This window comes from Chiloscyllium plagiosum, unplaced genomic scaffold (genome assembly GCF_037043375.1).
Source record: "Chiloscyllium plagiosum isolate Xiang-an unplaced genomic scaffold, Cpla_swu_hap1 HiC_scaffold_1, whole genome shotgun sequence".
Classification (NCBI taxonomy): Eukaryota; Metazoa; Chordata; class Chondrichthyes; order Orectolobiformes; family Hemiscylliidae; genus Chiloscyllium; species Chiloscyllium plagiosum.
In genome coordinates, this window is record NW_028270139.1 from 8,836,261 (window position 1) to 8,854,505 (window position 18,245).

Genomic DNA, 18,245 nt, shown 5'->3' on the forward strand with positions numbered 1-18,245 from the left:
TCAGATCTTTGCTGAGATCTTGATAAAGACCACAACTGAATCACTAGAAATGCTGCAGTACCACTAAGGGGGAAAATGTTAAGCCAAGATTTATTTTGACCATGATCAAGTGATAGCAGGATTGTTCTATGCGCCTTGAATTCCTTAGGTTTACGCATAAAGAATGGTATTGAATGTTGTTATCTGCATGACAGTCTAACAGTGTGGATTACCTGCCTTTTATGGAACATACTCACTTTTCAGGTGACAGATTTCAGTGAAAAGAAAATTCAATCATCTTTGTAATACAAGGGTGACCCACACAAGCAGGTTACCACACAGGCACCAATATTGATGATTACCCCCATGAAGTCATCATTTCAAAAGGAGAGAAAAGAAAATTTGGTGAAATGATCATGGAAAGATAACATCTACAGATTTCATAAAATATATTAAAATTTACAAATGGATTGTAAAGGATTCTCTGGATTATTGGGCTGTGTGAAAAGGATTTCACTGAACAAAATATTAATTCCAAAGAATGGTTTTACATTCCATGAACAATTTTTTTTTTTAAATGGCATTTTATGCATATTTCAGTGCTCGTTGTATTGGTTATAAGTTTCTGGTCAGATGCCAGTAGAAATTAGAAATTATTGTTTGTGCCGTATTTAAATTATGTGCATTTTTAAGACCAAATATGAATTAATTCTAGACAGTGGATTCATTTATGTTATCAGGAGAAAGTGAGGACTGAAGATGCTGGAGATCAGAGTAGAGTGTGTGGTGCTGGGAAAGCACAGCAGGTCAGGCCGGATCTAAGGAGCAAGAGAATCAAAGCTTCGGGCATAAGCTCTTCATCAGGAATGAGGCTTGTGGGTCAGGGCAATGGGAGGGGAGTAGGGTTGGGGGGGAGGTAGCTGGGAAAGCGATAGGTGGATGAAGGTGAGGGAGAAGGTGCTAGGTCAGAGGAGGGAGTGATGGACAGGTCAGGAGGGTGGTGCCAAGTTGGTGGCGTGGAACTGGGATAATGTGGGCAGAGGGGAAATGAGGATTATACTCGAAAATTGGTACACTGGCAGATGATGCAAAATTCCAAGTTCACCATTCCCTATGCTCATGACACCCTCATCAGGGCCAAAAGGTCCATTGTGTCCCATGAGCACAAAGTTATTGGCAAGTAAAGAATCACAATAACTTCTAAAATAATGTTAAATACTTTGATGGTGATGGAAGAATTGCACTGACCATCCATCAGACAGTCTTCAGTGGTAATATTAACATATTGCAACTTTATAGTTAGAGAATGACTTCACTAAGGAACCAAATTCTCAACAAGTAAGTGTTGAACTTTTTCAGTGGTTCAGTGTAACTTGAATTTATTGTGAGATTTATACATTAATGATCAGTGCAGTGTCATGCATAGACTCTGTTAACTAATGGATAAGTGTATTTCTCTGTGTTATTTTCAAGTTTTTAGCACAAAGTCTAGTGAGCTGCAGTACCTAAATACATTGATAAATGAGACTATAGCTTATCTCACTTATTATCCACTTTCTCCCAGTGGGATATATAAGATTGGATTTTGCCATGCATTGCTCCAGGCTGGCTACTGTAGAACCTCAAAAACAGTGCCTTAGGCCCTATAAGAAGTTGAGTAGAATGTGAAATAATCTTTTTATGAATCTTATATGCTAAATTTAACACTAATATTGTAATTAAAATTTTATTTGAATATATATATCACATAAATAATATTGATAAAATGCCAAAATACAGAATAAAAGGTTGTTTAACGTCTGCTTTTCAATGCTTTTTTTCTCTTTTTGTCTCTCTTCAAAAGATGTTTCTCTATAGCCTGTCAGTTGTAGTTGTATCAAACAAAAGTTGCTTTGATTTGACCATGAAGGACAGAAAGTATGCGCTGGACTCTGGTAGTGGGTGACAAAGCTGGCAAAGGCCAAGGCCATAGGTACTCTGCTGACTGTAAAGAAATTACGATTCCACTGTTCTGGAAGAATATCAACACATACAGCATGAGACGGGTTATCTGGGAATGGTTAAACTTTCCTATTGTACTATTTGTATTGCAGGAATTCTCTGATCACCTTCATTTTCTGTTTTCTGAGGGTGAACCTTTATACCTGTAGTTTGCAGTATGTGACCTAAGAATTTAATCATAAGCTGTCATTCACATCTGTCATTTAGGCCTGCATCTTCCAATATTTTCAGAATTTTCCTACAACCTTGCTCCGCTTTTCTTAAACTGTATTAGAATATCATCTTATGAAATATTATTCCAGCCTTCCTTTGGGGTGTGCTAGCCACTAGCACACACAGGCACTATTCCAAATTGACATTGTAAGAGGCATTAACAATCTTGATTATTCACACAGTCCTGAAAATAGTTTCAGAAATCCTTCTCTAAATTCGGCATTACATTCATTCTCAGCAACTTTAGCTACCTTGCAAGCTTTCCTGCTGAGAAGTGAAAATTCTTGTTTTCGCATAATATAAAATTCAGTCACTTCTCTGTCTTTAAATTTTAATCTTATCACAATCTGATCTTTTACTTTCAAACTTGCTTCTCTTGGGCCTTGAAGTTTGATTGAAGTTTTAATTTGATCTGTATTAACCATTGTAATTTGTCAAACATTATATTAATGCTGCTCCAGTGCTCAATTTTAAATTCAGTATCTGTCGATATCAGATTTACCAACCAATATTTGTTATCTATTTTGTTGATCTCTCCTCAGATGTACAGTTTCACTATCCAATTTCCTGAATCCAGTTATGTTTAGAACTCTGGTACCATTTACACGTTTTGAACAACAGTGGGCAGAATCTTAAATGGGTCTGAAAGACATGGGTATGGTGAGACTTGTGTCAAAATCAGACAAGAAATCTGATGAGGCCTGTCTCGACATAGGGAGCACCTGGCTGCACCTTTTATACATTTGCCAAGCAGTGAGGCAAGTTTCTCGCTGGACAGCATCAAGTTTCCAATCAGAGGGGATTAAAGCTTGTTAAACGTCCATAACCAGCACAACATATTCCATTAATATTCAACTTCCTATCTTACCAAATGCACTGAACAAGCTAGATGATGAAAAATCTTGAAATAGAAGTCAGAACAGGCACCTGGCCGCTTTAACTCGCCACTGGCTGCAAAAGCCTCAATGTTGCTCAGCATCAATCAGCACCTTGGGTTACAATCCATGCAGACCAGCCACATGCACCCCTCACCCAACCCCAAGCTAACCCCTTACTACCATCATTGTAGTGCACTGAGTGAAGAGACTTGCATTACAGGAACACCAGCAACTAGTATTGAAAGGCTGCAGCAGTGACACTTTGCACACAGGGACAGGCATCCAACTCATGGATTTAACCAGGCTGCATCTCAGGGCTGCTTGCTTGCTCTCTTTGCACTCGCTTACCTAAAGCCTATCTGGAACACCGCAGCATCTATCTCCTACCCTGCCTTGCTTGGCCTTGCTTGCGTTGATGTGTCAATTAGTTTAGCAACCAGGCAGCTTATCTTGCTGTTCAGCTGTTCTTTGTCAAGAATGTACGTGTCAGGGATGTACATCATGCTTCATGACAGTGTGCTCACCAGATTGTGCCCCTGTGTTTTCTAAACCTAACATTCCCACTGGGATGTCCATATCTAAGCTGGTTCAGGAAGCATTCTTATTGATGCTTCATCTGAGATCTCAGTATGAACATCCTCAGTGGTCAAAGGTGGATTCTGGGATAGCTAACCATTTAAATGCAGAGATTCTGTTAGTGCCTGCAAGACACGAGAGAGAGGAGGTAGCACAGCCGTTGGTTGGAAGTGGTCTGTAAAGTTCTTTGCCTGGAAGGGACTGGAAACCCCTCCATCTGCCCAGGCTCTTTCTGCCCTATGGTGAGCTGTCTTCTCCTGGAATAAGACACAGGGAGGAATTAAATCTGGTGAAAGTGGCTGACATAACTCATAGTGTTGGTGCAAATAATGGGAAAGTGGTGAGGTTTTCCAAGGGACTGAGGAAGCAGCGTAGATACTAGGCAGGTTGTGGTGTGAGAGTTCGAGCTCTAAAAGCGGCTGACGGAACATGTGAGACTGGTAGAGCATGAGCCTTGATGGGAGATGGCTGCAGTAGCAGAGTTAAAGTGAGTGAGTGGGAGGTAACAGAGGGAAGAGCCATGGCACTTACTCTGACAGAGTGGAGAAGATCATTGACCTTCTTTCAGCAATGCTGGCTATTCCTTGGCATCGCTAAGACATCTGAACCAGGTGACAACCTCAGACCATATTGCAGGGATTTGGTGGTGCAGCATCCTCTGGTGGTCGTCCGATAAGAGAGGTCCCCTCCTTTGCCGCAGCCCCTCACCCAGGACTTTCAGGACCATGTTAGACAATCAAATTATCATGTTCACCTTTTCCAACATCTTCTGACTCCATCCCTGAGTGAGCAGGGCAGCTTCTGAATGCTGATGCTCCTCTGGTTGCACAGTGGCACAAGAGTTGCTGGTCTTTTGGTGGTGAGTTAGTGTCATGTTCTCGGCACACTACATGGTAAGATGGGGATAGAATCTGATGTGCAGGACAGATAGAGAAGCCGTTAATGAGGCAATTTTGGTAATATATGGTGTGAAATTTCACTGGGCCCTTTGGTGAGAAACCCTCCAAAAAGCTCGATGCAACTTGAACTTAGCCAAAAAATTGTAAGATTCAGTCCAGAAATGTTTTAAAGCGGTCACATTTTTCACAATTATGGCAGTCACCCTCCTTATGTATTTTGGTCCTACTGCATACAAAGTATTTCAAAATGCTGACTGGTGCATTCTTACTATTTTTGTTCAACTTTTGGCTTAGTGTTTTTCTGCTTTTGGGTCTAATAACTACATGAACATAACTTGGCATCTTCCACAGAACCTTGGACTTCCTACAATTATTTCTCAACATTTCTTCTAGAACTCAGATTGTCTTATGAAATATATTGCGTTCATAAGTATTCTGATTCCATAGAATCAGACAATTACTCCTTTCATTCCAGTGACGATGTAAGTTCCATATTAATTTGTACCTGGCAAGTGAAGGACAGCACAAAAACAAAGGAAAAAGCATACAGTATGGTGAAGGTTAGTGGGAAGCCAGAGGATTGGAAAGCCTTTAAAAACGAGTCAAGGACCACTAAAAAAAGTAATAACATTGTGGGGGAAAGAAATGAAATATGGGGGTAAATTAAGCTGGTAATGTAAAAGAAGATTGCAAGAGTTGTTTTTAGATATCTAAAAGGTAAGAGAGAGGCAAGAGTGGGCATTAGACTGCTGGAAAATTAAGTTGGAGTAGTAGTAATGGGGAACAATGAACTGTGGAGGAATTGAATAGGTATTTTGCAGCTGTCTTCACTGTGGAAGACACTTATAGCGTAGCAGAACTTCAAGAGAGCCCAGGGAGAAAAGTGAATGCTGTGCCCATCACTAAGGAGAAAGTGCTGGGGAACTGAAAGTTCTGAAGGTGCGCCAGGACCAGATGGACTACAGCCCAGAGTTCAGAAGGAGATAGCTGAGGAAATTGTGGAGGTATTGTTGGCTCAAAAAGAAAGTCTCGGACCACAAAAAAATTCAATATTAAAACTTATTTTATTTTGATTATGTTGGCGAGAGAACAATAGTCTATAGTCCAGAGTATCAATCAAAATATCCCTGGATGGACTAATGAGAGATCTCTTATTTTTAGCAAAAAGGTAGCATATTTTATAGCCCTTATATGCGTAACAATTTCGTAATTTTCATTTCCCACAATGTAATGTTTCCACCTCTAATTAATTTCCCATAATTTAAATTAGATGATTAGTACACTTCAGTCTTATTCTCATAGATCAAAAACAATGCTATTGATTTAAACTGTTTCTTCATCTTCTTGCGTCAAAGCAGATAAAGCTAAACATTTCTCAGTATTCTATTTATTTGCTTTGCCTGGGAAAGCAAAATTACAAAGTTATGCCAAGAGTCTCACATTCCTTATGTCATTCTCATGGTCACTGTGACTTCCATTTTAAACTAATAAGACAAATTATTATTGTAAGGTGGAGATTTAAAATGGAGGCTTTCAATCATTGATTCCCCAATACTTTATCATTCCCTCCTTTTGATCATTTTTATGATCAAAAAAGGCCATTCCTAAAGTTTATGATGATAGCAACTAGATATTAGTGACTGTAAACATTTGAATGTGAGAATGCAGGTGATTACAGTAAGTAACATAGTACCAAAATGTAAAAGCATGCCCCCAATATTCTCAAAGAAACCCTTAAATGGCCACCATCCTGTAATACCACCGAATTCACCAAAATCTATATCTCTGAGTTTCTGAACCTCCTGGGTAATGTGCCCAGAGAGATCAGTGATATTGGAGGATCTGTTAGGAATGTAGGTACACCATTCCTTTCCTACAATGGCACAAGTGCCATCCTCCTTAGCTATTAGAAAGTCCAAGGTCAAACGATTCTGAAGGGCCACTGTCTTGATAGCGACCATTTTAGCATTGATGTTAGTCAGGGCATTGGCAACATTATCGGCAACAATTTCCAATATTGTCCTTAATCTACTTAACTTGCTGCCCCGCAAATGGAATCCAATGGGAGTAAAGCCGTCCCCATAAAGGATTGGAAACCAGGAAGGTACCTCTTAGTCCTCAGGGGTGAAGGTAACTTGTCTAAAACCCGAATGAGAGGAACTACATGGCCTATATAACATGATCCCCACCAGTCTGAGGGAGCCACGGATAGACTTTGAGTCTCCAAATAAAATAGGTGTCATTATAGGCAGTTAGGCTAGAATATCCATCTCTTCATGGCTTGGAAGTAGGTGCATTCCAGAGGGACTCTGATGTTTTATTAAGGATGGCAGACCAATCAAACAAAAAGTAACCAAATTTAGTCAAATTTGGTTCAATCCATGGGATAGTGGAGGAACATTGACTAGACTCCATATATAATCCACTGGAGATGTTCCCATTTTTACTAAAACAAATAGTGTATTAATAGTATAATATATTATACTATATTTATATATATATATATATAAAATATAATATAATAATTAATAATATAAAATTAATAGTATTGTTAAGGGCCACCAGGAAAGAGGGTATATGGGATCTGTTGTAGCCAGGTTGGTACCAATCCCTGAGTGGGGTCATCTCATACTCTGCTGACTGCTATTCTTGCACTTCCTTAATTTTATCAGAATCACCAGAAGAATTCCAGCATATTAGCCATTAGGCCACCTCAGGCAGGCTAAAGGAAACAGGAAACAAAGGTATATCCCTCTGTGAACAGGGCAGCATGTGAGCAAATACACATCAATCATAGTCAAGTGATAGGGATGTACAGCATGGAAACAGACCCTTCGGCCCAACCCGTCCATGCCGACCAGATATCCCAACCCAATCTAGTCCCACCTGCCAGCAGCCAGCCCATTTACCCATCCAAATGCCTCTTAAATGTTGCAATTGTACAAATGTTGCAATTCTACCACTTCCTCTGGCAGCTCATTCCATGCACATACCACCCTTTGTGTGAAGAAATTGCCCTCAGGTCTCTTTTATATTTTCCCCTCTCATCCTAAACTATGCCCTCTAGTTCTTGACTCCCTGACCCCAGGGAAAAGACTTTGCCTAACCAGTTACTTTTTCTATCATTTGGGCACTTTGATAAGCCCAAGACAAAAAGACATTATGATATATAGATTGTCTTAGTCGCTGTCCCAGGGACAAAGAGGTGTCAGTCTGAAATCATTCTGCCCCCAAAGTAAATCCCCCCAAAGTCATCAGTCACTAGTATCCAATGCATTTTCTTAGTCCTAGTCTGTTCTTTCACTGACTCATTTACAGTCCATCCTATGGATCCAGCGGGGTTGTCCTTACACATTTACAGCCTTGGGAGTGATTAGCAACACTTGAAACAGTCCTTTCCAATTTTCGCCAGACCCAGTTCCTAATCAGGACAAAATTTCCTGATTCTGCAGAAACATTGGGATAGCTTTGATCCATCTACTAAAAACATCTACTATTACTAAACAATACTTATAACATTGTACCCGAGCTAAATTGATAAAACTAAGTTGTAGACAAGTTAAAGGCCCACCAGGCAAGGGAGTTGTTCCAGAACTGCAGAGTGTCCCTTTTCCAGCATTAGTCTTTTTACAAATTAAACATGCTTCAGCTCTCTTAGCTGCTTTCTGGAAATCCGAGTGCCACCAGATTTGTAATAAATTATTAACCATTCGCTCTTTGCCCAAGTGTGTACAATTATGCCCATAATCAACTAAAATAGGTAGGAATAAGGATGAAACACAAACTTGTCCTTCAGTTCTAAATCACAGTCCAGTTTGAGTGCCAAAGGAGCAACCATATAGAGTCCATAGTTTGTGTTCCTCAACAGGGGTATACCCCTGTAATTTCTATATCTCACCTACGTCGGGCATACCTGTCCTTATGTTGTCTCTAACCAGGCTTTGCTGGGAACACAATGGGACCAGAAGTTTGGGGTATAAAGCTACCTGCTTGGCAACAGCATCTCCTTGCTCATTTCCTTTGGAGACTGTATCATTTGCACCAGTGTGAGCCAAACATTTGATAACTGTCAGACTGGTTGGACAAAAACAGCATGACTAATAGGCTGTCCCATGCAAGTAAAAAATATTCCCACAAGGCTCCGTAATCTTGGGCCACACTAAAAGCATAACAAGAGTCAGTATATATGTTTGTTGATATTCCTTTGCTAATATGCAAGCATGAATGAGGACAAACAAACTCAGCTTTCCAAGCTGACAGTGGAGTTTCGAAAGCTGCTTGCTCAACAATCACAGAATTGATGGCAAGCGCATATCCTGAACAACGTTGTCCTGTCCTAGGGAGGGCACAATGTTCAGTAAAACTGCGGTATTGGTTTCACAGCTGGACATGCTGGACAAGCAAATCATCCACATACTGTAATACTGTAAATTCCTGCAGTATTTCTATGGTCACAATAAGGATGCTTCACTCTGTAGTGGCCATATCTCCCACAGTTAAAATAAGGCTCTGCCAAATGTCCCTGGGGGATTTCACTGTCTTATTCCCAGTTCCAAAGGTGTAGTACTGGGGTCTGTCTGTCCCCCATTCCAAGGTCCCCTCGGGAAAGGGTTACTTAGTGGTAGTCATCTGAGGTAGGATCTGCCTCCAGTGGGCATCCTGGTCCCAATCAACCTTGTCAGGGTTGGCACTTGGGGTATTGGGATCACGAGGTCGCTGGACATGTTTGGTTTTTATCTGTAACTTGGATTGTGGTTTGGGCTCGTTCTGGCCATCCCAGTAAAAGACCACCATTCACCTAATTTGCAACTGGGAATTCCTGGACCAGTTCACATTGTCTGTCCGGATCATGTTAGTGACACCAGAAGGAAAGCATTGCAAAAGCATAGCGTTGAACAAAGGTGAGCCACCTTCTTGATTAAAGGCTTGATCACCTGCAAATGTTCCATAACAGGCAACAAACTGCTCCCAATAATCACCTCTCGACCTCCCAGGTTTGGGTCTGCATTCCAGTACTTTACTATCGTTTACAGGTTGTTATAAGGCTCATTCTAATGACTGGATTAAGTGGTCTGCTTGGCATCATTGTTAGAGAATCTCTCCTTCAAGTCCTCTTAATTGCGGACAGGCTCTGCACCACCATGGCCCATCTGTCCTTGCCACTTGGTAATTTCTTCAGGATATAGGATCATACAGCAAAGAGCAAACAAGTCCTGAGGAGTGGCATCATACATCTGTATTGTCCTTCGGACATATTGAGCAAATTGGGCAGGTTTCTCCTTGCGGTCAGGGACTTGGTTCATTAACATTACTGAGTTTCCCGGGATGACCCTTAGTCCGCTCTCCCCATGATGTCAGCTATGAAGCCAGTGACCGATACCAGATCCTTCATCTTCAGAGTAAGATGGAGGTTTAGAATCCAGGGGTGTGCTGAGGACTATTAGGAATTATTTGGGGTTTAGAGAGTATCCTGGGATAAAATCCCCATTCCTCTCCCCTATCAGGGTCATCCCCTTCCTCAAATAGTGTCGGTATACCAGCCATAGGCTCTGGATCTCGAATAGAAATTAGATTCATTTTACAGCGCTGTTGATTTGATTAGATTACCTACAGTGTGGAAACAGGCCCTTTGGCCCAACAAGTCCACACTGACCCTCCGAAGAGTAACCCACCCAGACCCATTTCGATCTGACTAATGCACCAAACACTATGGGCAATTTAGCATGGCCAATTCACCTGACCTGCACATCTTTGGACTGTGGGAGAAAACCGGAGCACCCGGAGGAAACCCACGCAGACACTGGGAAAACGTGCAAACTCCACACAGACAGTCGCCCGAGGCTGGAATCGAACCTAAAACCCTAGTGCTGTGAGGCAGAAGTGCTAACCACTGAGCCACTGTAGCTTTAACCCTTTTTTTAATCTTCCGCTGCTTGAACGTCTTTACACTGTTTCTCATGTTACATTCATTGCTTCCCATCTACCCATTCACACTCAGCTTTTAATATCTCCCAGCTCTTGGGAGTTCCATCTGCTGTACACATCTCTATCCCCCTATTGCATGCATTATTCCTCCAACTGGACAGTAAGGTATATTTCTATTTACTATTGGCTTTATCCTTCCATTCTTTATTTAAAAATTTCCATATTTTCTCACAAATCTTCTTTCAAATTAGGCTTACTGCCTGTTCACAAGAGGCCTCATCCCAGGTCCCTAGTTTCCTAACCTATACAGAGGGTACAGAACCAAGACTTAAATGTCATATACATAGTAGAATAAAATGTTTAAATAATAAATTAAAAGTCATTAGTAACATTTCTAGCACATCAAATATAAATTTTATAATTTTTTTCAAAGTAAGTTGATTGTCCTGTCCTAAAATTGGCAATGTGGGCGGCACGGTGGCACAGTGGTTAGCACTGCTGCCTCACAGCGCCAGAGATCTGGGTTCAACTCCTGCCTCAGGCGACTGACTGTGTGGCGTTTGCACGTTCTCCCCCTGTCTGCGTAGGTTTCCTCCGGTTTCCTCCCACAGTCCAAAGATGTGCAGGTTAGGTGAATTGGCCAAGCTAAATTGCCCGTAGTGTTAGGTTAGGGGTATGGGTGGGTTGCGGTTCGGTGTGGACTTGTTGGGCCGAAGGGCCTGTTTCCACACTGTAATGTAATCTAATCTAATTTAATGTACCCACTGCATCTGGCAGTTTTGCTGGTGATCTGTTTGTTCATGCCCAACAGTGACCTTTCTTTTGCAACTTTAGCTTTCAATTCTTTAAATATGACTCTTTGCCCTGTCATTTATACATTCAATCCAAACATCCAAGAGAATTCATGCCTCCATACTATCCACTAAGAGCTGTATTCTTAAATAGAATTTCTGAAAAAAAACTCCAACAATTAGATATTTTATACTCATATAACATAAAATCAAAATGGCTACACCACAAAAGGTTATTCAACCTGTTGCTTGTTCTTTGCATAAGGAACATAGCAAGTTCCACTCTCCCTTAACGTTTCTTCTCTCATTCTGCTCAATTTGTTTTAAGGGATGGTCTAGATGAACATTAATCATTACAGCCATGCTGCAAAGTAACCATGAGGCAATAACACAGATCACTGACAATGCATAAAGGTATAAAAACCAATCGAATATGCCAATTAATTCTGATTTGTAAATCTGGACTAAAACAAAAGGTTTAAAAGAAATTGACTAATATAACCATAATCTCTAATTGAGAGATGGAACCTGCACAAGTGGCTGAGACATTTTACTGTTAATTAGAAATAAATCTTTTACCACATCCACAATTCCCTTTTCCACTGCCTTCAAAGAAAAACTAAAAGCAATTTAAAGCACTCTGAAATGCTGTAGGTCTCATTTACACTGCTGGCATTCTAATTTAACCCTCATGTCTGTGAGCTCAAACATATCAATTCGATTACTTTAGAGATATCTAATGTTTGTGGCTTAGGGTGGCAAGGTGGCTCAGTGATTAACACTGCTGCCTTACAGCACCAGGGACCCAAGTTTGATTCTAGCTTCGGGCGACTTTTAAGGAGTTTGTACATTATCCCTGTGTCTGCGTGGGTTTCCTTCCATAGTCCAAAGATGTGTAGATCAGGTGAACTGGCCATGCTAAATTGCCCATAGTGTTAGGTGCATTAGTCAGGAGTAAATATAGGGTAGGGGAATGGGTCTGGGTGGGTTACTCTCTGGAGGGTCAGTGTGGGCTTGTTGGGCCAAATGGCCTATTTCTACACTGTAGGGAATCTAATCAATAATTGATTTATCATGCCTATTTTTACATTAACAAAAATCAGACAAACTCAAAAATGAATAAAATGTCATTTACAGCATAAATTTTATCTCCAATTACTGAGTGACTAAACAAATTATGATTAGAATTATAATTTCAATCTGTCCGTTTCAGCAATTCTATTGTATAGATATTACCAATAAAATGTAAATGACTGCTTCTTTGGCTACCATAATCACCTCCATTAAATATTCTGAGTAAATGTTATATTTGCACGTGAACCAATCTAAAAGAGTAAAGTAATCACTCCCCAAAAATATGTATGCTGGTTGAAATACCTACATCTTAATTCCACAGCAGCATAATACCTTTTCTTTCCAGAGAAGGGAGAGTTTTTTTTTTAAGAATAGCCTAGAGAGATTTTTATTATGCTAGCATCACTGATTATAGGTCTACAATAGTACTTACAAGGGCAGGAATCCCCGCATCTCCTTCAATACCCAAATATTGTTCAACTTCACCCCCACATCTTCATCAGTTTTCTCAAATTCTAGAACATTTTACCAAAATTTAGTTTGAACAGGATTGCATTTCCAAAATTTCACGGCACCAAAAAGTTGACTCAAAAAAAAAGTCTCGGACCACACAAAAAATTCAAAACTAAAACTTACCTTATTTCAATTAAGCCGGCAAGAGATTAATAGTCTATAGTCCAGAGTATCAACCAAGATATCCCTGGATGGACTAATGAGAGATCTCTGATTTTTAACAAAAAGGCAGCATATTTAATAGCCCTTATATGCGTAACATTTTCGTATTTTTTTCATTTCCCACAATATAATGTTTCCACCTCTAATTAAGCTCCCATAATTAAAATTAGATGATTAGTACACTTCAGTCTTATTCTCATAGATCAAAAACAAAGCTATTGACTTAAACTGTTTCTTCATCTTCTTGCGTTAAAGCAAATAAAGCAAAACATTTCTGAGTATTCTATTTATTTGCTTTGCCTTGGAAAGGATATAACAAGCATGGTATTACTTCAAAACAAGTGGATGCCAAAGCTCCCATAATTATGTGTGGATAGCATGGCAAAAGTGATTCAGTTGAATGGAATTCACTCTCTTGATAAAGCAAAGTAGGCAAAGCTCAGTTTGCTTGACGGCTGAGAGATAGAATTTCATATTCCCATCCAACGGTGATGTATATGTTACCTATCTGCTCCTGCAAGTTATCTTCCCAGACCAAGAAAGGCTTCAGACATCTGCTGAGCAATTAATAGCATGCATAGCCTCCTGCCTTCACTGGGGTACTACCAGTAGTAGGCGAGACTGGAAATAGGACGCTTAAGGCATGATAGCTATGTCAGGGAGCTGCCTCCATGTTGAGCAGCCTTTGAACACTACCCACCCTCCCCAACATTCTCCCCTTCCTCTCCCCCTGCACCAACGATCCTGGCCCCTCAAAGCTCCTGACAAGGCCTTCCTACTTGGCCCTGATGAAGCCCCAAATCTATCTTTGGTCATGTTCCATGACTCACCTTCATCAGAGATTGCACACATTCCACCAGCAGTGACCACTCCTTCTAGTTGTGCTGCTGAGACAAGACAGCAGTTGGCGATTTGATTGGTGGGATGCTCTCTGAGATGGGATTTCTTTTTCAAGGGTGGTGCAAAATCTATTTCACCCCAATTAAATGTCCAACAATCTTCAAATGGCTGCAGGGTAAGCCAGTCAATGGCAGGTAGGTTCTCCCAGACTTTTACAGAAATGGGTGGGGTTATGGGTCGAGGAGGAGGGACCAAGTTTCCAGGTTCCTTCTGGGCACGGAACACTCTTGATGAAGCCTCATTTCAAGAGAAGGTAGGGAACTCAATGATAATCTAGGGACATGAGAGGGGTCCAATCTTGGTGGATTTCAGTCAAGAATTTAGGGGAGGTTAATAATCCTGAATGGAGGTGAAGAACATTGATCTTAGCATCAGAGGGAGTGTCAGAAGTAAGATATAACTTGAGGCATGCAGCCTCATTATTACATCTAATTATACAACTTGCCTTCGAGAAGTGATTAGCTGCCGACCCTTTGCTCTGCCTCTGTTGAAACTGGAAGTGGACAAGATTGGTTGGGGACTGATCTCAGACTGTTTTATTTCTATTTTTGTATTATATCCAACCTAAAACACGCTGCCTTTATGTTTTAAGTGCCCACCCCAAACCGCATTCCCCCCCCAACTCCCATTTGTTGGTATTTAAGTGCTGTGAAGCTCCTCTAACCTGATTTGATTCTCTCCACAGACATTGCAACAGTCAAGCAAGTTCTCATAGAACCAAATGCTGAAGCGAAGATAAGTATTAATGAAAATTGATCTTAACTAAAGCAAAAGCTGCAAGAGCTAAAAAAAACAAGTTCATATTCTTTCCAGTAGCAACCTTTTCTTCAGGCAGAATTCATACGGTGTCAGTTAAAGGAATAATATGGAAAGCAATTAACCCTAAGGAATCTTGTATTTTTACCAAATAGGTATGTTCCTAACGATGCATGTGGCCAGATTTTACTTTGTATTCGTAAGTATTTACAAGTGACACTGACTGATAGAGCCAGAATTTACTGTGCTAACATTGTTTAGATGCTAGTTTTCAATTAATAGCAGATATTTTCTAAAATACTTGGATTATTGTTGAAAATATTCTTTACTCCATACAGCAATCTTTAAAGTTTTCTAACTGAAACATCATGCAAGATTGTTAACACATTGCTCCAAAATAGGTTTGAGACATTACACATGGAGAAGCTTATTTTTAAGATATACAAAAGTAATAAGTTGGCATTATTCATTTAAGAATGTGTACTTCTTTAGCTGTTTTTCAACCAAGGAATTATATGTATTTAATCCAAGTGCAATAAGTTGCATGTGGCTCTCTCTCTGTACATAATGATCCAGATATGTTGTTAAAATATCAATTTTCAAATCAGCTGTATTTTGAATTACTCATTTGCTGTTCGTGAAATTTATGTTTCTTATTAACTTATGCCTTAATAAGTATAGATTTGTAAAAGAGTCCTGATGCTTGGAGTAGAAATAAATATAAAACTTTATGGAAACAGTCCTGTGTTGAAGTGGTGTTTTAGAATATGGATGTTTCTGTGCTCGGAACAAATGTGAAAGTATTACACTTAATAAAAGTACAGACGCCATCACTCTTGTCAGCTTTCCATTTTTAACACACTTCTGGCAGAAACGGAAAAAGCTCCAGAGAAGCATAGGCTCACTGCTGCAGTTGTATTTGCATAAAAATAGTACTGTGTTCTGCTTTGATTGCTGCTTTGGAAAATTACTTTTTAATTTGTTCTTCAGATGCAGCAAGTGATCTTGCACATATCCAGTCACTCTGCAAGCATTAAGAGTCAACCATATAGGACAGGGTTTAATAGAGACTGATGGAATAGGAAATGAAGCAGTGATGGAGGGATGTTAGAATCACAAGGGAGGCATATTGTGAAAATATTGTACTGGAAATTCTGGGCCACAATATGCCTACACTGGGGGAGGCGGTAAAGCTGCGATGCTGCATGGAAGCAGTTGAAAGCAGCAGAGCTTATTAAGAAGCTATTTATGTTTCATTTATGGAATTTAATGGCCCCTCACAAATTAAGCATGCAACAGCTTCAGCCCATATATGCCTTCAGTGGATAAGAATTATCCAATCAAGACAAGGCTAATGACATCACTAAGAATCCCTGGCATTTCAGCCAAGGAATATAACAATTCCTGCCATGGTTGACCCAGGCAAAGACTGACCAGACCTGCTGAGGATGAGAATCTGTTACTCAGCCCATTCCAGAGATTCAGTGCTGCAGTGAGGCTTTCCTGAATCAATCAACTGCCAAGCTTTGCATTACATAGCAGAGCTGACAAGGCACCCAGAGATCTAGGGAATGGCTCATCCCTAATCTGAAAAAGACAATGAGGAGAAGGTACAGAACAGGATGAGCTGTGTATGTGAGAAGCAAGAACCGGGAAGGGGTGGGGTGGGGGTGGCAGGGGTGACACAAAAGGAACATACAAAAAATGAGTCTCACTGCCTTGACTTCATGCTGGGGGCTTTGGACGGCTGGCATCTCGAGGTCTATTTCAGATTCCACATCACTGGTCTCACAAACCCGGACCACCAGTGGGACAAAGTCCCTGGTAATGATAGTACTCAGGTTACATGCTGTATCACCATTCGTTGTACTTTCAGCACTTTTCCAGACATCCCGCTGTGCAGAAAACAAGTTGAAAACATCTCCAGGTGGCTCCATGATAACTACATAAAAGAATGGTTCCCACAGACAATAAGGCATAAACCAGTTACCTCCCAGCCAAAACAGGCTGCTTTTTACGCTAGGCCTATTTTTATGTCTTTTTCCATTTTGTTTCAATTGCTCATTGTCATGTTCATGGTTAATGGTTAACCCAAAATGAACTGGTTTGGAGATATCAGTTTTTAAGCCCTCCACGACAGGATCATTGAAGGGCTTTTGCCTGAAACGTCGATTTTCCTGCTCCTCGGATGCTGCCTGACCTGCTGTGCTTTTCCAGTACCACACTCTCGACTCACTGACAATGATGCTGAGTCATGTCTATCTATCTGCACATCATCTTGAAAAAAGTCCTCAGATGTGGCAGCCACTAGCTGCTCCTCCTTCTTTGTGCAATGGCACCTGTCTCTGGATTTGGAAAGGCACCTTGTAGGAAACCCAGGTGCCTCAACCCATCCTCACCTGGTCACTGTTTCATTGTCAAACTTAAGGCATGCAGCCCTGAGCATACAGGATGGTTTGATGTAGCTGGCTTCCCATCAGGGTCATCAACCTCTCACTGGAGGACGTGCCCACATGCTGCAGACATGGTAGCACTCGTTGTCTGAACAGGCTCTTTCATCATTTGTCCATGGCTATGCCAGGCCTCTTCTAGCTCTGCCAAATATTCTCCTGCTTGATCCTGCATCTCCATAGATCTGCAATTGGTCTGAGGTTCAGCAAGAAGCTGGTCTCCCATAGTTCGTTGAGTCACGGGTCTCAGCTCTCAAGAGTTTCTGTCAGCTGCTCCTGCTCATTTGTGAGGTTCTCACTGGCTTGTGAGGCTGAATCTAGGAATGATGCCAATCCACTGACATGAGAGTATCTGTACTGGTGTGGGTTGAAGAGGGATGATGTGATTGCGGATCCTCTTCAGTGGTGAGACTGCCAGATCCCAGTCAATGCAGAATAAAGCCAGCATGAGAGAACATAAACAATTCGGGCTAAAATAAAACAAAGAATGCAGATGCTGGAAGTCTGAAACAAAAACAGAAATTCATAGAGCAACATTATTAATAGAGTCCCTTTGGTGCAGAAAGAGGCCATTTGGCCCATTGGGCCTGCACTAACCCAATGAAGAGCATCCCATCCCACGCCCACCATTTTCCCTGTATTCCCCATGGCTAATCCACCTAGCCTGCACATCCCCAGACACTATGGGGCACGTTAACATGGCCAATGCACTTAACCTGCAGATCTTTGGACTGTGGGACAAAACCATAACCCCTGAAGGAAACCCACACAAGCACAGGGCGAATATGCAAACTCCACCCAGACAAGGCTGGAGTTGAACTTGTGTCCCTGGCACAGGGAGACAGCAATGCTAATCTCTGCATCACCATATCACCCCTTTGCTGCAGAGACCTCAGTTCTTCTGGCAGCATCTGTGGAGAGAAAGCAGAGTTAATGTTTCAGGTCTGGTGATGCTTCTGGGCCCAAATTGTTAACTTTGATTTATCTCCACAGATGAGCTATAGGGAGAAGCTGAATAGGCTGGGGCTATTTTCCCTGGTGCATCACAGGATGAGGGGATGACCTTATAGAAATTTATAAAATCATGAGGGGGGCATGGATAGGGTGAATAGCCAAGATAATTTCCCC

The 18,245-nt window shown here is 41.0% G+C and overlaps 1 protein-coding gene across 1 annotated transcript in view; it reads left to right on the plus strand.

Annotated features, from left to right (window-relative positions):
• Positions 1-15,477, plus strand: part of ttc29 (tetratricopeptide repeat domain 29) — a 573,216-nt gene extending 557,739 nt beyond the window's left edge. The window contains exon 11 of the mRNA XM_043699397.2: positions 14,597-15,477. Coding sequence (XP_043555332.1) covers positions 14,597-14,667 — 71 coding nt within the window. The 3' untranslated portion in view covers positions 14,668-15,477. The remainder of the gene's footprint in view (positions 1-14,596) is intronic.
• The last annotated feature ends 2,768 nt before the right edge of the window (positions 15,478-18,245 follow it).